At 42.9% G+C, this 25105-nt stretch overlaps 1 protein-coding gene across 1 annotated transcript in view; it reads left to right on the top strand.

Moving 5' to 3' along the window:
* The window catches only part of MGAT5B (alpha-1,6-mannosylglycoprotein 6-beta-N-acetylglucosaminyltransferase B), a 165156-nt gene that overhangs the window by 102597 nt on the left and 37454 nt on the right, over positions 1-25105 (top strand). The window contains exons 6-9 of the mRNA XM_083597862.1: positions 1178-1348; positions 2589-2753; positions 3948-4117; positions 22894-23025. Coding sequence (XP_083453988.1) covers positions 1178-1348; positions 2589-2753; positions 3948-4117; positions 22894-23025 — 638 coding nt within the window. The remainder of the gene's footprint in view (positions 1-1177; positions 1349-2588; positions 2754-3947; positions 4118-22893; positions 23026-25105) is intronic.

Here is a 25105-nt window from a genome sequence, read left to right as displayed (position 1 = left end):
CTAGCTCTGCTTTTCTGGGGGAAAGAATACATGTGTTAGCTTCGCTCTATGGGGCAAAACCACTGCAGATAAGGATCAGGCATTTTCTACACTTATCAGCCAGCTTGCTTTTGTTCTGGCAAATTTCATCTGAAGTGCTGTGATATTATTTCTTTCCTCCACAACCTGTGCTGATCAGTGATAACAGACCTCAGTGATAAGCAAAATAAGCTTTGTGAGATCTAAGCTAACGGATAAAATGTAAGCTCCTTGGCAGGATCTCCTATCCATTTTTAGATAAAAGCTTTAGATGAGTTTTCTGGGTAATAAAAATTCTATTCTATTTAAAGAGGTGAACCGCCCTGAGATCTCCAGGTATAGAGCAGTATAATAATAATGATGATGATGATGATGATGATGATGATGTAAATTTATTAAATCATTTTCTTAGGGCTGCTTTGCATGTCATTTTACTTATATACAGTATAAAGGGAAGAAAATGTGTGGTATACCATTGTGTATTAGCCTACACATACATGTATACAGCCTTGCTGTATTTTTTAATGAAAGTATGCTCTACTAATATATCAATAAATATACATATTTCAGATCTTTATCCTTTTCGGCAATGATTTTGTCCCTTAGATTGGTGCCACCAGCAAATCTTACCAGAATTTCCTATTCTTTACTTACTCAGAATTGTTTTCACAGTTTCTATTGAACAAAATTAGCTCCCACAACAGGAGGTTTGGTTTGTTTTGTATTTAATGTTCTCCTTTTGTATTTTTATGCTGTAAACCACCTGTGGTTTTTAATAAATATTTTTTTTTAAAAAAATAATCAAATAAAAAGTTCAGGAGCTGTTTTGTTGACTACACCTCCCTAGTCTGAAAGTCTGTCTTTTCACTGCATCCTTTTGATTTCTTTCCTTTAACAGGATCTCTGTCTGCCATATAAATACCTTTGTAACAACTTCTTCCAGTTAAGGCAATCATTTGCCAATACGCACGCATCATATCCCTTGATAAAGTCCAAAAAAACGAGCTCAGCCTCTAGAAATGTTAGCCTCTTCTCAGTGTAAATCCAAGCCTTAATCAGATGATCCCTTGATATCATGTGTTGCATTCAGAAGCTCCACTGTTGGTTACATCTTTGTGTAAAGGCTTACCTAACCAATACCCCTCCCTTTGCCTTTCAGTGGATGAGAGCCAGGTGGACATCAGACCCCTGCTATGCATTCTTCGGTGTGGATGGCACAGAGTGCTCGTTCCTCATCTACCTCAGCGAAGTCGAGTGGTTTTGCCCCGTGCTGCCTTGGCGAAATCAGACAGCGGCTGCATCTTCCACCATGCCACCTCCCAGAGCGCAGGTGAAGCTTGTAGGCCTTGAATCATGCCAGTCAAGTTACATCCTCACTTATTTGACAAAGGTTGTTTTTGTCTGAAACAGTTGGTTTCGATGCTCTCAGACAACAGGAATAGGCAGCTGTGAGAGAAAAGATTACTGTCCCTGGCTGAGTGTGGGAAGGGCAAGAGAGAAAGATCATGCCCAGTGGTGGTTATGTCACAGACTATAAGGGGGCATGGTCTCGCAGTCATGCTAGGGCGCTCCTGTCTGAGCTGAGGAGAAATAAGGATAGCGTGGGTGATGATCCCTCAGTCTGCTCTGTAACCTGGTACAACATTGCCTCTTTCCTCCCTGCCATACTGCTCCCAGTAAGGTGTTAGTGCTAGTGGGTGTGGTGTTCACATCCTTGAGTGGCAGCAGTAGTTTCTCCCAAGAGTCTCTTCCATATGCCTGATGGGCAGGAAGTGGGGAGTGGGTATGGGGACAAGGCTGTGGTCAACTCTTCAAGCAACAAGTATACCTAGCAAAATGGTACCCCATGAAAACAGTGCATAAGCCCGTTCGATCCACCCTGGAAATTCTTCCATTACTTCCTTCCCCAACATGCACAGGGGAGAGGAAATTGAGTGGGGTATCTTGGAGAAGAGTTATGGGTGGGTGGATGGAACTACGAATAGAAGCACTCTGCACTACAGCATTTAGTTGCACATCAAAATTGATTTACTTCAATCAACAAATTAGCTGTCCCTATATCACAGTTAATTTTCAAGATGTTACTGAACATATTGGCTGCCCCTTGGTGTCTGAATTTGTTCGCTCCAACCACGAGGCATCTTCAGCCAGGGCCGTAACTAGGCGGTGGTGAGATGGGCCCCTGACAAGGGCGCAGGCAAAAGGAGGAGGTGCAAAACCAGCTAAAATATGTCCATAAATATATCTATAAATAAAAATATTGATTATTGCCCCATAAGAAAAGGTTTTAAATAGAGGGTGAATTGAATGGGTGGAGAAGGGGTTGTAGGAGAGGTGGAAAGAAGAACTAATTTGCCCGTGGGTAAGGGACGCAATCTAGAAGGTTCTGCCAGGGGCGCAAGATCACCTAGCTGTGGCTGTCTTCAGCCCTGTTCAAATGGAGAAGAGAAAGGAAACATATTTTGCCCATGTAACCTACATGCACCATAGGATCTCCTTTCTCAGACAGCCATTGCAAGGGTCACCCTGGACCTTGCGCTAAGAGGAAGAGTATGTTGTTGTTTCCCTAGGCGTCTTTTCAGAGAGACCTCTCCTACCTCCTGGAGTTGATTGGCAGTGGCAAAGAGTCTTTGATCTTCATGAAGAAAAGGATTCGGCATTTGGCCACGCAGTGGCTGAGGGCTTCACATAAACTGGAGCAGAAGCTAGAAGACAAAAAGAGAGATCAGAAACAGGTACAAAATTAAATCTGCTGCTTGTGAACCAACTTGTGGATATGGTGGACTCACAGCAAGACTGAGGGCTGTATCCAGCTGAAGCATCCCATCAGTACAAAGACCATATAACACTGGTCCTGAGAGACCTGCATTGGCTCCCAGTACGTTTCTAAGCACAATTCAAAGTGTTGGTGCTGACCTTTAAGGCCTAAATAGCCTCGGTCCTTTGTACCTGAAGAAGCATCTCCACCCCCATCATTCAGCCCGGACACTGAGGTCCAGTGCCGAGGGCCTTCTGGCAGTTCCCTCACTGTGAGAAGTGAGGTTACAGGGAACCAGGCAGAGGGCCTTCTCGGTAGTGGCACCTGCCCTGTGGAATGCCCTCCCATCAGATGTCAAGGAAATAAGCAACTATCTTACTTTTAAAAGGGGACACGGGTGGCGCTGTGGGTTAAAGCCTCAGCACCTAGGACTTGCCGATCGAAAGGTCGCGGTTCGAATCCCCGCGGCGGGGTGTGCTCCCGTCGCTCGGTCCCAGCGCCTGCCAACCTAGCAGTTCAAAAGCACCCCCAGGTGCAAGTAGATAAATAGGGACCGCTTAATAGCGGGAAGGTAAACGGCGTTCCGTGTGCTGCTCTGGCTCGCCAGATGCAGCTTGTCACGCTGGCCACATGACCCGGAAGTGTCTGCGGACAGCGCTGGCTCCCGGCCTATAGAGTGAGATGAGTGCACAACCCTAGAGTCTGGCAAGACTGGCCCGTACGGGCAGGGGTACCTTTACCTTTACCTTACTTTTAAAAGACATCTGAAGGCAGGCCTGTTTAGGGAAGTTTTTAATGTTTAATGCTGTATTGTGTTTTTAACATTTGGTTGGGAGCCTCCCAGAGTGGCTGGGGAAACCCAGCCAGATGGGCTGGGTATAAATAATAAATTATTATTATAAATTATTATAAGGACTCCACTTCCATAACGGACCTCCCTGCTCTTCCCCAAATCTGTACTGGAGTGTTAGAGGAAACCTAGCTCAGATTGCAGGGGGAGATGGGGAAAGTTTTGTTGCACAAGTGGACGTCCTTTTGTTGATGGGATGTGATAGTTGGATTCACCCTGAGAGTTTACCTTGCTATGTGCTCTGTATATTTGCTTCTCCCTTGTACACCCAGCACTGATATCATGCTCTCTCCCTCTTCCTCTCCCTCCCTCCTTCATTAGATTTTGATCCACATTGGCTTCTTGACAGAAGAATCAGGAGATGTTTTCAGCCCTCGCGTCTTAAAGGGAGGCCCCTTGGGGGAGATGGTCCAATGGGCAGATATTTTGGCAGTCCTTTTCATTCTGGGCCATAGCCTGAAAATCACAGTTTCTTTGAAGGAGCTCCAGAGGTGGGTTTGTGGATGAAATAGAAGTTGAACAGTGACATTTGTTTTGAAGCATGTCTTTGGCTCTTGCTCATTGTGATCACAATGCTTAGATTACAGCAGTGGGGAACCTCTGGCTTGGGGGCTGCATGTACTGTCCCCCAGCCATGCCCCTCACTGGCCATGCTTCAAACCCTCCTTGAGTCTTTATGTCTGACTAGACTGTCCCCTTGAGCTCTAATAATCCCCTTTGCTTGCCTGGATGGAGGAAAGAAATCTGTGGTGTAGAAACCAGCCTACTGTCCATAGGTAAATTCACACTCCTTGCTCTGTCCCCTTTTGCCCTACTGACATGTGCCTCCCCTCCTGGAAGATTTCTCAGAAGGGAATGTGGTCCTCAAACTGGAAAAGTTGTCTCTGCTTATACCTAGGGTTGTGCCAAAATTCCACCCATTTCAATGTGGAGGTCAAAAGTCAAAAAGTCACAATTTGTGGGGCCCTTGATGCAAAACAGACCCTAAGTCACTGGAAATGTTTGGCCTTTTCATGTTTGTTTTTGGTCTCTGGTTTTTCACAAACTGCTGCTGCACCGCTTTACCCCTTAGTTGGGGATCCCTTTCTCCTTCATAGAATTATTCCATAATGGAAGTAAAAACACAGCATTCCTGCTTAGCATGAGGAGGCAATGGTTCTTGGACTGACCTCATCAATGATCCTAGCCAATCAGAAACATGAGGACAAATGAAGCCTATTCGGGGCAATGCTTTCTTAATAGGCTGCCATGTTTTTCCCTTTCACAGTGATTCTCTCCTCCAGCAGCAGCAACTCCCCCCCCCCAAAAAAATATAACTTGTTGCAATAGTGGGGCACTTCTCATCAGTGCTGAAGGTATGAACGGATATTACCCTCCTCATTCCAACTCAGCCCTACTTACAGCTCAGACTGAGTTGCAGAAAGCAATTAGCCTAACTAGTGGGGATTGCAGCTGGTGGGGGTTAAGAACAAGAAAGTGCAAACAACATCACAGCAGGGATAGGCTGATTAGTATTTAACAGCCGTTGATTCAGTCAGAATGGCATGCTCCCTTATCAGCCCTAGCTGTCGCAAAAATACAATTTTTAAAATGAGTGCTTAGCTTCCCGGTAAATGTTACAAGAAGCACAGTTGAATGTTGCAAGAGATGGCTCCTTGTCCCCCAACTAGAAGGCCTGGTATGACTAATACTGAGATGGAATTTCTCTGTGAAAATTTCTGAGACTTTCCTCTTTTTTCACATATGCACACACATCTGAAAAATAATGCCACTTTACACATTTTTCTGCTGAACATTCTCCACCATATTTTGAAGATAGGGGCCACGCTGCCAACACAGTTGCTGTCGCTGCCACTGCTTGTAGCTGCCACAGCAGAAAAGCCATAGAGAGAAAAGGAAAGAAGGGCTGTGCTACTACCACTGTTCATCAGGAGGGCAAACGTGGCCCCATGACCATGGGTGCCTGGGGCTGTTGGTGCCATGCGGCGTGCATGGCCCTGGCACCGAAATTTGTGGGTGCCCAGTCCCTTCATGGGGAATTTTGTGTGTGCTTGGACACCCAGGGCTCCAGGGAGTTGGCACCTATGCTGTTCATGGTGAGCCTCAGCCCCCTAAACCCCTTGGAGCATTTCTCCTCTCGTGGAAAAATTCAGTGAAATGCCCCAATTTTTCTGGCCACAGATAGAGTATTTCAAGTATTTGTACCCAGCTTTAGGTTCTGACTAGGGGGTGGTGAGGAAATGTGGTTCAGCTCACATTTGAAGGTGAACTTCCCTAATATGCGCTGCTTGAAGCAACGAGCAAACCAAGCTACCCTAGACATCCAAATTCGCACTGCTCTGAATTTTCAATGCAGTTCTCCGGAAAAATAATATGTGCCAAAAAGGAATATATTAGAGTAAACGGTGCATAAAAGAGCCATATATTTGTGAGGATAGCATACATACATGCACTACATTAGGAGAAATTGTTTGCAAAATGTGTATATTAGGCAAATGTGTGTGTGAAAATGTGCACATTGGAAAAAAATTGCAGTAAATGGTGGGTGAATTTTCACGTGGACTTCTTAAAAAAACAAAAACCCTTCAGACTGATGTAGAAATGTAGAAAACTGAATTTAAAACTAGAAAAAAAGAGAAACAGAAAAACCAAAATGGACAGACTCATCCACCCCTAATTCTGACATTGTTATGGTCACAGCCAGCAATGTGGAGCTGGGCATGGGGAAATACACAGTGTAATGCTGTAAGGACACATGTTTGGTTGTTATGAGGTGGAAGAGGATTAAGGGACATAAAGGGCACAATTAAACCCCTGTGTCTATGCCAAGCTCATATTGGGGTTTCAGTTTAGCAAACGTGCAGTGGCTGCTCTTTCACATAGTTCAAGCCCTTTCTTACGCTCAGAACAGTAGGAGATTTGGCCTCTGCATTCCAGCACTGGTTTCTGATGTTTGTTGGTCACTTAGATCTCCTGCACCATCAGCTCTCTTTGTAACCAGTAGAGGATCCTCTTCCCATTCTCTAGCAATTTCCCCTTCCAATCACATACCTAACAGACAGTACACTCTACTGTTGCAAGTGGTTTCCTACCAGCAGAGGATCTGAAAAAGCATAATTTCTTCTGCTCCTCTTTTTAAGTTACTGCAGCATGCTCCTGTTTTGTAACACAGCACAAATCCATGAAGCGTCTCCTTTTGTAACATTTTAAAGGGCAGGAGAAGGGCCTTCGATTCAGTGAAACCAGCACATTTTTTATTGCTTTGTAGCACTTTGTGGAGCATTCCCTGCAAATCATCTCAGCTTCTTGCTGTATATTGCAGCTACAGAACAGTTAGTAGGGTGGAGGGTAGCTGGTTATGGAGTTAACAAAGACTTTAGCAGAAGAGATTACTCAGAAAATCCTAGTAGCACTTAAGGCCGTTTATGTATTTAATTATTGTCACCAATGAACCTTGAGGCAGGGCTATAGGCAAATAAAGGAGCATTGTAGCTTCTGGAACTCTTTGCTCTGGGTACGGTGATTTGATCCTGTGTTGTTCTGTGGTTCCATGGTTGTTCCCCCCAAAAGTGCATTCTTGGCTACCTGACCCATTTCCCTGTTCTCATTCTCAACATGAATTTGAGGAGATGAACTGCGCTACACTCAAAGCCTGTTTGGGGAGTTGGGATACAACAACATCTGGAGGGACACATCTGGAGGGACACAGGTTGTGTACTCTCCAAAACTCAAGCTAATTCTTTTGTTTAATTCACCCCACCACTTTCACCACAAGCTCAATACTGCAGCTTAAACACATTTGCATAATTGTTTTAATTTGCCCAACCATTTTTGGTCAGAGCATGCAAAAACCTAACTTGACTGTAGCATCCCTTTAATGCAGATATCATAAAGTCGCAGCTGTCAGGCCTTATGCATTTCTTTCTTATGTTTGCCTGGAAGAATACAGGAGCCCTGATCTCAGTTGGTGATGATGTGAAGACAAAACGTCTGGCTCCCACCTTGACTGCTGTAGTTTAAACTAGATGCCTGTTTTTTCACTCTTTTATCACACACACACACACACACACACACACAAACTTCCCTTGCATTTCTTAGTGAATTTGCTAGCTTCCGTTTTATGCATCCTGACAGCCAAGAGGTGAGATGTACATGATTATCTGGTGCAAACCATGCAAAGGCATTGTTGTAACATCAGCAGCAATTTGCAGCTCCCGGGAAAGAGAGTGCAAGTGTCAAGCTGAATCAGTTAGGGTCCAGACAAGACTCCTTTGCTGCTAACTTTTGTGCTGAGTGTGGAGAGTTCCCAGTTAGAAATGGATGTCACTGGTTGTGTGTTGTGCAGTAGAGGACAAAAACTCAATCCCACTGGAATGGAGATGCAAACCATTTGGGCTCTGCAAAGCAGAGTTATAGATGAAACTCAGAAGTTTCTCCACCATCCTTTGGGAGGAAGGGTGGGGTATATGGTAAATTTAACAAATAAATGGAACAATCCTCATTTGATGATGGCAACTTCATAGCTTGCATGTGCAAACCGGTCAGATAGAAAACGACAACTAGAATTCTTATAGCTTCTCGCGTTTGTTGTGGGACGTGTGGGAGACAATGAAAAGTGAACCTCTGCCTTTTCAGCATGATCTCCTGACACTGTTAAAGGAACAATTGCACTCAGAATTTCAGGGAAGAACCATTGCTCAGTGATAGCGTATCTGGTGAAGTCCCAGCTTCATTCCCTGAAATCTCCAGGTAGGGTTGGGACAGAATTCAGCCTGAAACCCAGGAGAGTCACTGCCAGTCAATGGACAATAATGAGTTGGCAAACCCTGAGTCTGTATATTCCTGTTAACAGTAGCTTTCCTTTTAGAGTGACAGAAGATCATGTGCCCTTTAACTCCCTGCTTTGCACTTCCAAAGTGCTCTGTCCCATGCTCCCAACACCCTTGAACAAATATTTCTAGTAACACTGGCAGAAGGAAAGTGGTTCAAATGAGAGGAGAGGTTTGATATGTGCCCACATAGAATCTACATCCCCCCTTTCAATCTAAGCATAAGAATTCTTCCTTTCAGCTGGGGCGAGCTAGAAAAGGTTGTTCTTCAACACAGTCACAACAATGCAGTTCTATTCCATGCATCTAGGGGTCAACAAGAAAAGCCACAGTCTGTTGAGACTTAGTAAAATAACTGCACAGCAAACCTTTGACTGTCCTTCTTTTGTGTGGGGCCTGTGCAATTATAGAGGATGTGTGTATTTGTCTGTGCTTCTTTGGTTCATTATGCTACAGAAATGAGTGGCTCATATGCAAGAAAGCACCAAACTTTCAAAGTGAGGCATTTTAATTACTTCTGGCAGATGAAAGCTTTTTATTTCCATGGCTTGTTTTTCTCCCCACAAAACAAAAAAGGCGTTGAGGCTCTGAATTTTAAATCACTTCCCACAATATACGGGATGTACCTACACCAGGATCATTCACACAAAACAAGCCATCGTCTGCACTGTTTGTGAAAAACAGCAAAGGCACATACATTAGAGCACCTACATTATGCCCAATGACTAGCTGTGATCCAATGGGCACATATGCATGTTCCAGAGTCAACCCCATTCTCCCCCCTGAGTTTTTCCTGTCACCAATATGGATGCTAAGTTTGTCCCCATGTTTCCCTTTAACCTAGTCTTACACCAGCTTGCTCTTGTGTGTGGTGCGAACAAAGTAACAGTGTTAGGACAAGTATTGAAATTCATTTAGAGTCATGTAGTTTCCTGGGTAGTTTGTTGGATTTAGGGCCATTTTTTAAAATCCCTGCCTAGCCATGAAGCTCACCGGATGACACTTTTCCAGCCTAACTAGAGATCATTCTGAAATCCTCACCATCTGATTTAAGAATACAAGAAGCTGTAGCCAGATTCTTTGTGTGTGGCGTTTACCACTGCAAAGGAGGACCCCAACTCTTCAGTATAACACTGCAGGGGAAGAGAATTAAAAATCACATCAAGATCACTGTCTTCGGGGGGCATCATTTTATCCTGTATGTACAGTCACATGCATGCATTGTATTGCAAAGGATACAGTGGAACAAGAACAACTGAAAACTGCAGCTAAGTACATATCTTCCAATTCCATAATTTATTATAGAAATTCTCTATGTTGGAATTATATTAAAGAGAGTGAAATGCACCACACAGAAGGAGCTTCTGAAACAATAAAGGAATATAGTACAGGAGGAAATGACACAGCCCTAAGCGCAACACACCTCACAGAGTTTTTGTGAGGATAAAATGTGATGATCTCCATGTATGCCCCTCTGAATTCCATGGAGGAAGGGCAGAATACAAACAATGGGACCCCTTTGGACCATTTATCTTTTCTGATAAAAGACAGACCATCCTTATAGGGAATCACAGGCATCAACACCTGTGATGAGTGTAGCAGATTCAGATAAGAAAGGGGATTGTATAAACAAGGTTTGGATAACGGGATTGACAGTGTTTCATAAGAACCTAAAAGAAGCCCTGCTGCTTAAGATATTTTAAAATGCAGGAAATGTAATACCTAAATCTATTTTTCCAAGGTCAGAATTTTGTTTCGGGCACAATCCTGGAAGCAATTCTTGTGATCATTGCCCATTTCACGCAGAAATGGATGAAAATGTTACATTTCCTTTGTTACATTTGTATAGAATGTAAAGATATGGATGTGTGTGTGCCTCTGCGTTGCAGGTTTCATAAAGTTGGGTTCTAGTTGGGAATGATTGTGGAAAAGCTTAGAAAACAGTCTTTCAAGCAGCATCTCTGTGGCTTAAGGAGGCTAGAAGCATAGCTCAGGTGTGTGGTCTCCATGGATTCCAATGTGAGGAGGCTTTCTTCATATTTTATTGTGCAGAACATTCAATCTTTAATGTGGATCAGAGAGTGAGGGCTATTTCACACAAAGCATATACTTTGGAATAGTTGTGCTTTAGTCGCTTGCTTTGTACGGGGAACCTGTGTGGTGTCATCATCATCAAGTCATAGACCTCCTTTGTTTTCCCTTTTCTCAGTATACAAAAAAACCCCATTAAAATATGAAAAGAGCAGAACACTAACTCAAACAGGGATGGTGCTTAACAGGAGTGGGCCTTGACACGTTGCCCACTGATGCTCTCTCGCATCTCTTGCTGATTCTTACCCACCCACCCACTGGAGCTGCTGTCCAGGCTCCGAGCCGTGAGTTTACGCAGTGGTGCCAAGCTCAATTTCCACAGCTGTAGATCACCGTAGTGCTACTCTTCTCTCTGTTAAAGAGCCATGGTTTTGATGTGTGCAGTGATAATATTGGACAGGTTTGCCTACCATCTGAAGGAAGGCTATACAACTTGATACAATTACCTTTCATTTTAGCCATGAATTTTTTAAACCAGTCTTTTCATTTGCTTTGCTTTTCTTTCCCTTTTTTTTTTTTGCCACAGAGCAAATTTTAAAATTGAATTTAACTAGCATGCTGCTTTTTCAGTCAATGCCATTTTTATTTTTATTTTTAAAAAGTGTGTTTCTTTTTCATTTTGTTTTTAACTGCACAGAAGCACTGAAATATTAAAAAGCACTTTGGTGGAAAAAATGATTTTAAAAAGTGATAGAAATGGACTTCAAAATGGGCATGCGCGAGTGAATGCTTTCTTTTCTGCCCACACATGCTGTCATGTCATGCTCACTGCTGTGGACAGAACACAGCAGAATGCACACACATAAAAATGTTAGAACCTTCCGAAGTGTGGGAGGTCAGCTGCAATTCTCTATCTGCAATTCTCTATTCTCTTCCACTTACAGTGGAAGAGCAATGATTGACAGATCCCAGAGCAATGCAATCTGCAGGCACCCTAGGTAGCAGGCCCTATACCAGTGGGAGGGAGGGGGAGGACTTCAAATGTAAGTGAGCCTTAAGTAACTTGAAGAAAAGACAAAACAGAGAGAGAGTAGAATATTATTGTTACTGTCAGTGTTGTGTCTCTCGATAAATTAAGACTTCCCTATAGGCAGAGATGAAAAGCGGTGCATTTTCCAGAAAGATATGAGACCCCAAGATCTGTTGATGGTATAATTATACCTGATTTCTTTTAATGGAGATATTATCAAGGGACCACATTCCAGTCTCTCTTTCTCTCCCCAACCCCCTCTTTAATAGCCAGCTTCTTAATGGTGGAAATTTACATAGCTTTATTAACAGCAAATGCTCAGGCCTCAAATTTCCCTCTAAATGCAATTGCTTCTAGCCTGCTTATTATGTACAGACAAATCCATTTGCTTTGCACTTTGTAATAGAGCTGATCAATTGTTAAGTTGGTAAGTGGCAGAGAAATAAAGAGGTTGAGAAAATGTGAGGTGCTTGTGCAAGAGAGCGGGGAGGACAAGATGCACTGTATTCTTTGTATATCATTGGAGTGTGATTTACAGTTGGCTGCTGATGTTCCTTTGTGTCACTACCTGGAGCTATCTGGGTATGACCCAGGTTGGTTTTCACCAGCATATGAGCCAGAATATTCTTGCCTGCTACCATAATCCTGGGATTTATTGCTGACTAGACCTGTGACTCACCTGCATGTTTTCTCCATGTCAGCATGCCAGGTACTGCTATATATATATATATATATATATATATATATATATATATATATATATATATATATATATATATATATATATATATATATATATATATATGGAGGGTTGTGCTTGTGAATTATCTCATTGTTTTCTGGGTTATTAAACAGGAATCAGGTTCATTTGTGCCACTGAAGAATGCACAAAGGCATAAACCGTGCCCCTTTTTTTTTGCTTTTAAAAATGTACAGCAGAAATAAATGCTACATAGAAAATAAAACACTATAGCCCAGACAGAAAATAGCAACTGCTGTGCTCAAATATAAGTTATCGCTTGCTCAGGCTCCAAGGCTTAGCCATAAATGGTACATAGTCCATTGTCCTTGTTTCATTCCTTTCTGCTGAATGTTTTTAAACTGCTTGTGTTCACATTATGAAACAGATTTCCTGCCATTGAGCCCCTTGAGCGCAGTATGCTGCAATTCCTTTGTTCTTCGCTGGTGACAGAGTAAAATTTGGATGATCATAGGCTGTATTCCTCTGCCACAGGAGGTATAAGATGAGCTGAAATGCTGGTCCCTTCCTGCCATTGCAGTCCAATGAGTCTGTGATGGTACCCTTAGGTTTTTGACTCTAGTCTCGATCCTCAGTTTTGTGGAAGCATTTATTGCTCAGATTTAATAGTATTAGCTCTAGGACCTGGATGGTTTGAAATGCTTGTCTAGGGTAAATTGCCTTGGAATGTTTTAAGTAGGAAGCAATGTACAAATTTAATTAATGAAACAAAGGTATGAGAAGCTCAGGATAAATGTGCATGCATGCCGGTCGCCATGAGCCTGCTCAAATATGTAGAAGGTGGACATGTGTTTGAATCTGTTTATAGTTTATTGTTGTTTTAAACTATTTTTGAATGTTTTAAATAACTTTCTCAATTATTTTTATTTATAAATTTCTTGGTTTGTTTGTTTTTTTGTAAACCAATTTGAAGGTTTCTTCTTACAAGTAGTGTATACATTTTGATGAACTTTTAAAAGGTGCTGCAAAGACAGACTGGCAGCTCAAAGATTCCCTCTCGCCTTTTCTCCTTTGCTTGGTAAAACATTTGTGAAAGAAATGGAAAAAAAAGAGGCAAAACAGGATTTAGCCCTAGCAATGTTGCCTTCCTTCAGAATGGTATGAGGATTTATGGGTACAGTTTGCCCAAGCCTGCAGTTCGATGCAGGGAGTGGAGCAAACAGCATCTTCTCCCCTGTCCCCAGATGAGTGAGTCTCTCTCTCTTTCAGTTTTGCACAAGCATACTCTCATGTGGGGAAGGGGGGTGTCTTTAAGTTTAGAGAGAAGCATCTCAATCAGGTTTTTTAAGGCTTGGAAAACATTCCTCTCTGGCAAGCTGAGGAGCTGTCCAAAAACTGTTGGTGCTGAACAGCTGTTCTGTTGAACTAAAATCACGTTAGACATGATTTTAAACATTTCTTTGAATCCTGTGCTTGAGATTCTCCTCTTTAAAAACCAATCAAACAAAGGTTAAGAGCACTTGTGCAGGGCTCATTCTTGGTCGGAGCTTTGACACAGGGCAGAAGGAAGATTAACCCTTTCCACTTGCCATTTCCCTTGCTGAAAATACTCCCTCCTCCCCACTAGCAGTGCTTTCTATTGTAATTAGCACTGGGGGGGGGGGGAATCTTAATCCCTGAATATTAGTGGCTGAATCAGCCACTATGGCTGCTTTTACTAAAAGAATTAGAGAAGGACAAAATCAAGCACAGGATTCAAAGGCACATTTAGTATCAATTATAGCTTGCCCCAAGGACTCATATTAGAAGTGGCAGGGCTGTCATTAACGCGTCTGCCCTGTTCAAGTGTAAAATGGTGTGTCAAAGCAGCATGTGGGAGAAGACCATTGAACCAGCCCCCACTTCACCACACCTCAGTCCTTCCCTCCCTTCCCATCTCGGATATCAGGCATGAGCTGGAAAGGGAGTAAATTGCCTGGAGTAAAGTTTTGAGGGGAGGAGATGGGAGGAAAGGGAAAGGAAATGTTCAGCACCCCTCTTTTATGTGTTCATTTTCTGTTAAGGAAGGATCCTGTCCACTTGGCCACCTTATAGGTGAATGAGGGAGACATCGGAAAAGAGCAAGTTATCTGCCATGGTCACATCTAGTTTAACCCTAGATGTGAACAGTTGGTAGTGTTGTTTCCCATAAAAGGGCCCTGCAGTAGCTCGCAAGAGTCTTTCATCTATATATAGCAGGTTCCTCCTGTTTCTCCCCCTGGTAGGGACAGCTGTCTATTGTTCGGAACCCATGGTAACAGGATCTGTGGTATATTTCCAAAATGTAAAGACGCCTGCTTAAATCCATGCATTGCCAGTTAGAACACTTATAAAACCTGTTACCTTTAATTAAAGAGACAACTCTTTTTCTCAGAAACACATAGCTGATTAGATTTATTGACTGCTTTTGCATGAGGGACGCAGATAAATAGCTTTATGCCATTGTAAATTCTGAAAGGGAAGGGCTTTTGCCCTTTTGGGTTTGATTCTCTGAGAAAAGAAGGTGCATAAACAAGGAGGAATCAACGAGCTGTTAATTTTTCCTTTTTCATGAAATATGTTTGTTCCAAATGAAGACTTCTTAACTGGGTGCTTTGAAATGTGTTGGGGTGGGGGGGAGAATACCTGTAAAGATCCTCATTATATAATTGCCTTGTATTTAAAATAGGCAGTTGTGTGAGCTTGTATGCAGAGAGCATCCTGTTCTGTCATTAGTCATCACTTGACACCTGTGCACAGCCTAAATGGGTCCACACCGGGAGGAGTAGAAGCACGGTAGCCAAGCAGACGTTGGAGTGAATCAAGCATGCACTGAAGGCAGCTGAGGTGGAAGCTCTTTGATTAAAATTCCACTGTCGCACTGAAGAACTGCTTTCGCTTCCCACCCCCACCCCCTTCTCTGGTGGATTTCATTCTACACTTGGGATGCAGTAACATTATCCATCTTTGCCGGAAATGACTTATCTCCAAGGTTCACAGACAGCAATTTCGGAATATGCTAGATTGCACAAAGTGTCAAGCTTTTTTAAAACATGCTTCCCAGGGAAGATAGATCCCCTTAAATCTGCAGACTTCATTGCGATTGACATACGAACCACCATGACCTGCTCAATCAGTATAATTCTTCTCCCATTACTTAGGTGAGCAATCCCAATGGATGGTTTGCCCACTCCTGCACTTCACAGGAACAAATGATAAATATAACTCTAGTTCTGACCAGACTTTTTGTAGCTGCCCTCTTTGCAGGGTGGAGGAGCAACTGCATCGCCCACCACACAGATGTATGAAGATGTTCTACACCAATGGCCAGTTCACGCAATTCTTCTCTGTAGGGACTAGCTCCCCCCCTCAAAAAAAAAAGTAGGGAGGAGATTTCATGGACTTGCACTTCTCTCTTGTCAGTGTTTAGGGTTGCACTGCCCATCCCTTAGGAAACCCAGGAAACCATGAGGAATATAGTAAACAGTGATGGATATGATTAAATGGATGGCCTCTAAGAAGAAATAAGTATGATTAAGGAAAAAACAATGGCGGGAAAAACAAACAGAAAGCTAGAGGATATGAAATTGGGAGACGTGCCCCAACTATCATGGGAAAACTAAGAATTGCCCCAATTAAAAACAAGCAAACAGGCACTCTATGATGTACAAAGTCCTTTCTTGCCGAACTGTCCACTGTTGCCATTGATTTACAGTTGAGAAGGGCTAGCAGCAGGAATGCAATTAATGCTGACGTTAGTATATTGGTCCTGTCCTCTGTAAGGAAGCAGAGGTTTGCCGAGATCAATTTTGTGCTGGATGTCTCAACTTGGGGAGCAATAACTTGGAAGTAAAACTCAGGTTAATTTGAAAATAGGTCAATGGGATGTGAAGATAGCCCACTGTAATCTGAATCCATCGTATCAGCTTCAAAATGTCTCCCTTGGTTGATTAAATTACCTGTAAGGGAGGAATAGCAGGAGAAAAGCCTGCTGCAGATTTATTCTGGGATACGTGCAGCTGTTCAAGACAGATGTCCAAAAACAACCCAGCAAAGCTTTCCTGTATAGGTGAACATGATGCCTTTAACTGGCTTAATTAAAGAGGAAACAATGTCAGCCATCACTCATGTTATTTCTTATTTAATAAACGCAAGCTGGTCTCATTTTGCAGACTCTTGTCTGCTCGTCTGCTTTGTTATACTGCTTTCCAGAGCAATCTTAATTAATGATATCCTCATAAGAGGTTCGTAGTGTCGGCGGCAAAAGGGGATTCATGGGAATTCAATCAAAAGCAGATTTCACTAGTCAATTCCTCTTCTTCTTCTTCTTTTAAGATTAAGTTTTCAGAAGCGACTGGCCCTGGATGCAAAGATCGTTCCCTCCCCCTAAACAAATCTGTTAAGCTTTCAGCGAAGAAAGCATTTGTGTTCAATTTTATTTGCATAATTTCAAGCGCCATTAATAGTACATGGCATGAGGAAAAATTACCAAGATTTCACTCCAACCATGAGTGAAATTGGGTTTAGTAGAAAATTAGTTGACTTAACTGGCAGATGATGAAAGCTTGAATAGAGAATGTTTAAATAAGGAGGAATTGTAGAAAAGGAACTTGAAGGTGCAGGCTGAATTGAGATCAGGGCTCAAGTTAAAACATATTAGCTAAAGTGAAAGATAAATGGAGACTGATAGTGAATCAGAGGGCAGAATCCAACAACCCTCTCTACTGATCATTCTGTCAGTGCAAGCATTTCTGCTTAGCAGATGGAACCATCCCCCTCTCCTCCCCATTTGCATTGTTCTAGGGGTTCTTCTGCCCTTCCAGAATGTTTTGGAGTGAGCATGGGTAAAGGGGAAGTCCCATTGCACTAGCTAGCTTGCTTGGCAATTTAGTGCAATTTTTCTTTTCAGGAAGAGCCACGGGGCTAGATTTCCCAGTTCAATATAACTCCATCAAATACATAGAACTGGTACACATTTTTGCACCAGCTGATGAGCTTGGGCTTTGCTTTTATGAAAAATTATGCCTGATGATGGCAAACTATAATTGGTGTTCACCATTAGGTTACAGAAGATCTATCTCAAGCCTGTACCTTTATTTTTCTTGAGTAATTTGTGTGATATAGATGGAAGCGCATAATATTTGTGTGAATTCTGCCACACAAACTATGACACTGGGCCAATTAAAATCCGCAAAGCAGATTAATTTTCAAATGAACACCCATTTTACAATCAGGCTATCATCAATTCATTCATCTAGTACAAGAGCAGCCAGTGTGGTGTTTTTCAGTTGTTATTAGACTACAGCTCCCATCATTCCTGCTCATTGGTCATGCTGGCTGGGGCTGATGGGAGTTTGTAGTCCAAAAAATCAGTAGGGCATCCCATTAACTCCTCTATTATAGTACTTTCAATTTGCAAAGTCCTTTACAAGTTTCAGCTGATTCATTCTCAGAGTAAGCTTGTAAAGTAGGTCACAATGAGAATCACATTTTATTAAGGAGAAAAGAAGCTGCTCATAATTTTTCTTGCTCCTTTGTGTGTCTTTTCTATAATTGAAGTCAACAGTTCATAATGGTGCACAATATTCATAAGGGCCTATTATTCTATGTTTTCTCTTGTGTACATTCCCGCTCATTCCTGTGTATGCGTTTGACTGTGTGTGCAGCAGAAAGCAAGGGAGGGAGATGAGTTTGAAGGCAGGCTACACCTGTTGTCATCAAGATGGTAGCCATATCTGTCGTGTTTGGAAGGAAATAGACTAATGCTATGAGGGATAGTGACTTGCCAAATGCTACCTGACAAGGGAGCAAGTGGCGCTGTGGTCTAAACCACTGAGCCTCTTGGGCTTCCCGATCAGAAGGTCAGCAGTTTGGATACTCGTGGCAGGGTGAGCTCCCATTGCGCTGTCCCAGCTTCTGCCAACCTAGCAGTTCAAAAGCACACCAGCACAAGCAGATAAATAGGTACCACTATGGCAGGGAGGTAAATGGCATTCCTGTGTGCTCTGGCTTCCATTATAGTGTTCCATTGCACCAGAAGCAGTTTAATTATGCTGGCCACATGACCCAGAAAGCTGTGCGCAAACATCAGCTCCCTCTGCCTGAAAGCGAGATGAGCGCTGCACCCCATAGTCGCCTTTGACTGGACTGAACCATCCAGGGGTCCTTTACCTTTACCTAACAAGCTCACGATTCAAATTCAGGAAGAATTATCATATACTCATATCCACAGTACCATACCAAGTTTCAAGTGTTGGAATAAATAAGAAATGGGGGCAAATTTACCACAAAGCTGACAATAAATTTCACTCTCATTTTCCCCATCCGATAACACATGCTAGCATCCATTCCACTGACTGCACAACACAACTTCCTTGTGTTGAGGCAGGTATAAGATTGTAGCTTTTCTTCAACGTTGAGAAGATGAAATGCAACTCAGCCAACCTTCTCTGATTCCCACTTTTATCTGCCCACTGTGTCTTGCAAAATGCTCAGTGGCTGAGATTTCGTTGCCTAGTAGGTCATGGAGCTGCTGGCCAATTACCCTTGTGCTCCTGGAAACACAGAGATAAATGTTATTGCACTTCTCCTTGACAGTGCTAACCTTCCCATCCTCCACTGTGTAATCTTGAATTGTATCTACTGCGGCCCAATAGGGCTTTTTTCCCCCAGAGAAAAAGAATGAATGGAAAAACTTTGTAACAAAAGTATACTATTTGCAGGCAGTAGAACTCGGTGTCTGTAAAATGTATAAATGACATTCATGTCTGTGAGGAGACCCTGCTGTCAGTTTTATGCAACCAGCCTTAGACATTCACACACCCAACTCAGCTTGCTGCCTCCCTGTGCTAACTCCATCCAAAGCCAAATGACCTCAGGTTTGTTGACTGAGTCAATAGACAATCCTTGGGGAATGCCCATAGCTCAGTAGTAGAGTGTCTGCTTTTCACTCAGAAGGACCCTGGTTCAATTCTCAGCATCTCCAGGTTGGGCTGGGAAAGACTCCTTTCTAAAACCAAGGAGAACTGCTGCTGTTCAGTGCAGACAGTACTGAGCAAGATGGAGCAATGGTCTGACAGGGTATAATACAGATTCCTACATACCTAAGTAAGTTCCCAGTGTGTCCATAAGGGCAGAAGTAGTTAACTTTTACATACAATGACAGGAGAGGTTATCTGTAGAAGATCTTGGAGGGAAGTCTTTTATACTTTGGGGAAGCACTGTAGCTCAATGGCAGAGCATTTGTTTTGCATGCAGAAGGTCCTTGGCTCAATCTCTGCATCTCCATGTATGACTGAGAGAGACCCCTATCAGGAACCCTGAAGAGCCAACCAGGGTTGACAATACTGAACTAGGTAGAGCAACAATTATTCAGTATAAGACAGCTTCCTATGTTTCTGACCCTCTGCTTCTGCCCCACAACTGATTTGTCCATCCTGCTATAGCCCTGTATGCAGCCCATCCTACTGATTTCCCAAGCTGACTGACTGGGGGTCAGCCCCCCTAGGGCTGTCTTACAGTGAACCAAGTGAACTAGGCTTTTCAGGTGGGCAAATGAAGCATTTTAAATTTCAAGGAAGGAAGGGGCCCATCTTGACTCCTTGCTTCTGATGTGGAGATGTGTAACCACTTTCCACCCCACCCCCGGGCATAGCTCACTTTCTTCCTGGCTGATCTGGTAGCAGCTGTTGTGGGTAATTCAATGAAGTTATGAGAAAGCATTCAGCTGATGAGTCATTATTTTAAAATCCCTGAAGGCCTATTGTACCAGTTCAAAGGGAACACTATGATCCTTCAAAATTCAAATAAACAAATGAAAACACCACCACGAGAACAACCTTCACCTGTGTACCTTTCTCCTATATTCCTGCTGACCAAGTCAATTGTCACATGTATTCCTTGTCATCTGCATATTCCTCTTTTTTGAACATTGAGTTTTCCCATCTATGATAGATAAAATGGCTGCTACGTTCAGTGGCGTAGCGTGGGGGGTGCAGGGGGGGCCGGCCGCACCGGGCGCAACATCTGGGGTTAGGGCAAATCCATGGGTTAGGGGGCGGAAATCCATGGGTTAGGGGGCGCAAATCCACGGGTTAGGGGGTGCAAATTACTTGCCTTGCCCCGGGTGCTGACAACCCACGCTACGCCACTGGCTACGTTGTACTGCCACACTGAACTACCACTTCGGATAGTGCACACCCTTTAAAAATCCAATATCAAGAGGGTATCATCCTTTTCTTTATAGAGGGACAGCTTCCTCTTACCAAAGGCCGAATGGTCATGTTGGGAGCCACGGAGGCAAGTGAAATTGTCCTCTTTTCCATTGGATAGTTCTTCTTCGAGGCAGCTTCATTATGGGGGTGCCTAGGGCTGAAGGATGGGATAAGGCAAGTGGAAGTAGTCATCCTCCATATGCAAATGCAGATCTCTCCCCTCTCCCCTCAAAAGCTGCTCTAAGCTTGATGTCCATATTCTAAGAATCCACAGAATCTCCCTTTCCTCTTTGATTTTGCACTTTAATTCTTTACTGCTGAGATGCTCACAAAGTGCCAGAAAATCTCTAGCAAGCTGACCTGCTACTCCATAATGGGCTGCTGAGCCCTTCTGCATTGCTTCACTTTATTTATGTGGTGTGGTTTTTTTTTTTAAGGTGGCTGTCAGGCACAAGAGACTTTCTATTCATGTCATCTTCCCGGCCAGCCACTTAGCGTAAAATTGCCCATAAAAGTGAACTTAAATTACAAGTGATAAAACCACAGCCCATCCTAGCCACTGCCAGCTTTTTTTCTGTTCTACATGGCGCTGAAGCTTATATTCTTTTTGACAAGAGCAATGAAGCAGCTTCACACACTTATCCCCAGCTAAATCACCTTAAATTGAAAATCCTTGTTTTTCCTTGCTTGGAATGTAGCATGGTCCTTCATTAGTTTCTTCTAAGTGTTTCTTAGTATCAGCAGAATGGTTTGCGCTGGTGGAACGCTTGACTGCATGTCCCTCAGCTAATGCCAGATGTGAGGCCTTCCGACGTATCCGCTTATTTGTTTGTTTGTTTTTGTTTGTTACATAAGCTACCCCATAACAAAGAGTTCCATGGGCAGCTCACAAAGCCAACACACACACACACACCAAAATACAATACAGAACAGGAAAAACTGTAACAAAATAATTTTAAAAAATGAAGCATAATTACAGCTCAGTGAGAGGTAAACTACATTTCCCAGGGTTATTTGGGGGGGGGGAGCCATGGACTCTAAATGTATGGTGTGCATGCAGCTGAAGAAAAGAGGCAGAGCAAAGAGGTGAGCCTTGCCAAGGTTGAAGGTGCTAATACAGTGGTACCTCTGGTTAAGAACTTAATTCGTTCCGGAGGTCCATTCTTAACCTGAAACTGCTCTTAACCTGAGGTACCACTTTAGCTAATGGGGCCTCCCACTGCTGCTGCGCTGCTGGAGCATGATTTATGTTCTCATCCTGAAGCAAAGTTCTTAACCAGAGGTACTATTTCTGGGTTAGCGGAGTCTGTAACCTGAAGCGTCTGTAACCCGAGGTACCACTGTAAGGTGTTTCAGGATGAGCAAGAAGGAGCAGGTAGTGATGCAAGGCAAGAGAGTAAGGTGGGGAAAGTGGTATGAAACGAGGAGGAGGAGGAGGAGCCAATGGCAGGAAGCAGTGAAAAGTGGGGACTGATGGGTCCTTCAACTTCCAAGTCTTGTGAGGCACCTTTGCGACCCCCCCATCCGTTCCTGCAGCCACAGTGATTCCTCAAATCTACCAGCTTTTGAAACTGCAGCCACAAGCTTTGTGCTGTGACCATCTGTGGCCAACCTGGAGCTGCAACTACAACCACTAAGAACTACCTCCAGAAGCCGAGGTGACTTGCATGGCCCACTGAAACTGTAACTCTGAGGGCTCATCCACACAGCAGCACCTTCCCTCTTTCCCCGCTGGCTGCTACAAGCATTCACCTGAGAGTATGGGAACTGTCCCTGGGGAAAGGTAGGCATCTTTAGGTAGAGCACTCCCTCACCATTCATCATGAGAGGCCTGTGCTAGAGAAGGCTTGGCCCATGATGCTAGGCCCATATAAATTTATGGTCCGCTTAGAGTTTCACTAGCCCCTCTGTAGGTCCTCTGCACCAGAGGTGGTGAACCTGTGACCCTCCAGAGATGTTTTTGGACTCAGTGAATGTAAATTCTATCTGGGAGAGATAGTATGGCTGGGGAAGAGGGTAGTGGCACCTGCCCTGTGGAACGCCCTCCCACCAGATGTCAAAGAGAAAAACAACTATCAGACTTTTAGAAGACATCTGAAGGCAGCCCTGTTTAGGGAAGCTTTTAATGTTTGATCCATTACTGTATTTTAATATTTTGTTGGAAGCAGCCCAGAGTGGCTGGGGAAGGCCAGCCAGATGGGCGGGGTATAAATAATAAATTTTTATTTTTATTATTTTTATTATTTTTATTATTTTTATTATTTTTATTATTTTTATATTATTATTATTATTATTATTATTATTATTATTATTATTATTATTAGGCTTGGGGAGAGTCTAAAGGGCCAGAAAGAAAGGGCTGGAGGGCCACATTTGTCGTCCTCCCCACCTCTGCTATATTGATGTCCTTCCCTCCCTTTTCACCTCTCTTTCTTGCTCTTTCCAGTAACTTAGGAGTGCCTCCTGGCCGGGGTAATTGTCCCTTGACAGTCCCTTTGCCCTTTGACCTCATTTACACAGACTACCATGGGCTACAGCAGATGAAGCAGCACATGGGCCTCTCCTTTAAGAAATACAGGTAAGAAGAACTTGGTGGCCTTTTATGTCCACGTCTTGTATCTTTTTTTATGGGCAAGTAGCGAGGGTTGCCATATTTCAAAAAGTAAAAACAACAACCCCCCCCAAAAAAAGTTGTTGAGCTTTCCTTCTTTTTTACAAAAATGCCAAAAAAATATGTTTTTTGGATTTTTGGAAATTCCCCCAGATGTCACTTCCGCCTTTGAAATCCAGATGTATGTCAGCCCTAAAGTAATAATTTTTCTCAATACCTCTCTTGGCTAAAATCAAGTCTAAACTATTTACAGATTGAATGTTTGAGTATTATTTACATTGTATATGCATGGCTTATATTTCTTCGTGGTGGGGTATAAGGTCATTGATTGTTATATGTATTTTAAAAACTGAAAAATAAAGTTAGGAAGGACCTCTCCATCGGGGCCCTTTTTAATATTGTTTCCATTCTTCTCTATTCTTTTGAAACCACAGCTGTATTTAGTACTTAACAAACTTTTGCTTTATATGATAATGATTTTATTTAAATGGGTTTCTTCTTAAGAGCTTGTTTTTTGTCTGCCATTTCAAAAGATCAAAATGAATTGCATTATTTTCCAAGAATTTAACTGCACACGATTATTCCAGAGACTGAACAGAATTGAACCTGGAATTCTCTTGAACTTTTAGCCTTTCCTTATCCTTCAAGCTTCCACAAGTAAATTTCCACAACACAAGTTTTAGACTTTCCCTTGGCCCAGTTTATCTCTATGTCTCTGAGAGCTGGTAAATTGCCCAGTGAATGGCTTCCATGCTGCTTCACAGCGGCCATTGTTACATGCTGGGATGTGTTTGCAAAGGTGAAAGAGCAATCCTTCATACCACTCTCTTAAATGAAATAATAATAGTATCACTTTCCATGGAGAACACAGAGACCCTTGGGGGTTATGGACCTGTGAGTGAGAGCAAGGATAAATAATATATCGGCACTCTGGAGGTGTGTTCTGCAAGCATCGCTAGGAGAGAGAAAGAGGCAGGCAGGTGAATGGATCAACTTGGGACACCTCTGCCCATTTTGTCCCTCCTCATGAGGTTTTAAAAAGTTCAGCTCAAAGACTCTTGCCAGATCAGCAGCTAGCAAAATTTTGTGATTTAATTTAGCACTGGTAGCCCAAGTATTCATTGCTCTTTCTCCAATCCCTCCTGTTATCCTGCACAATTTTATGAGGGAGAAAAATGACAGGCGGTGTTATTGCCTCTATTGTAAATCAATTTTCTCTCTGCATTCAGCTTGGTTGGAAGAGAGGAGTTGTTATTCCTGTGCTTGCTTTCTACTTGCTGTGTTTTTTTACTTCCCCTTTCTCTTTTTATCAGTGCCATAAGCCAGTTTCAGGGTGGCTAGGATGTGGGAGTCATGTCAACAGAAAGAGAGGGATGAGCTCTTGCAAAACCAGATGTGAAATCAATTTTGAATACAAGTTTCATATATTCAAACTTGAATACATCAAGCCTCTTCAGATTTAACAGAATGATGATTTTGGTAATTGACTCCTGTGATACCCAAACATTTGTCACCAAGACGATTTGTTTGTGTTGCATTTTTGTTTCACTTCAGGGAGCTGTTGCCTCAAGACCTTATTGCCCACCTCCACCCCTGTCTTACCTTCTGCTTCACTCTTCACTGCTGACCATTTCCACCCCTTTCATTTCTTCTTCTTCTTTCAACCTAGATCTATCTTTCCTCTTCAGAGAAATAAGATGCTATCCATCATTAAGTGATATTATTGGCTATGCAACTCATGCTGGTTAATTATGTGTTGCAGGCTCCTTATATATCTGAGAAAGCGGGCTTTGGTGATCATAAAAATATGTATTGTAACTAGGCATGAGCAAACTCACATCACCTCATTTTACAGTCCCTTTTTGAGACCTTTTCCTGCCAGCACTCAGCCAGGACTTCCAGTATTCACAGAAGATGCTCATCAGAGGGAGAGGAGTGGGTTATGTGTAAGTCTTCCTCCCCTGCCAGTCTACCATTCCTGTCTTCTTCCTTTGGGAAAGGAGAGGTCACCAGTAGTTGTGACAGCTTGACAGAGACACAAGAGGTT

This window comes from Podarcis filfolensis (assembly GCF_964270895.1).
Source record: "Podarcis filfolensis genome assembly, chromosome: 2".
Lineage (NCBI taxonomy): Eukaryota > Metazoa > Chordata > Lepidosauria > Squamata > Lacertidae > Podarcis > Podarcis filfolensis.
Note: the sequence above shows the minus strand (reverse complement) of the source record. Positions and strands in the feature narration are given on the sequence as shown.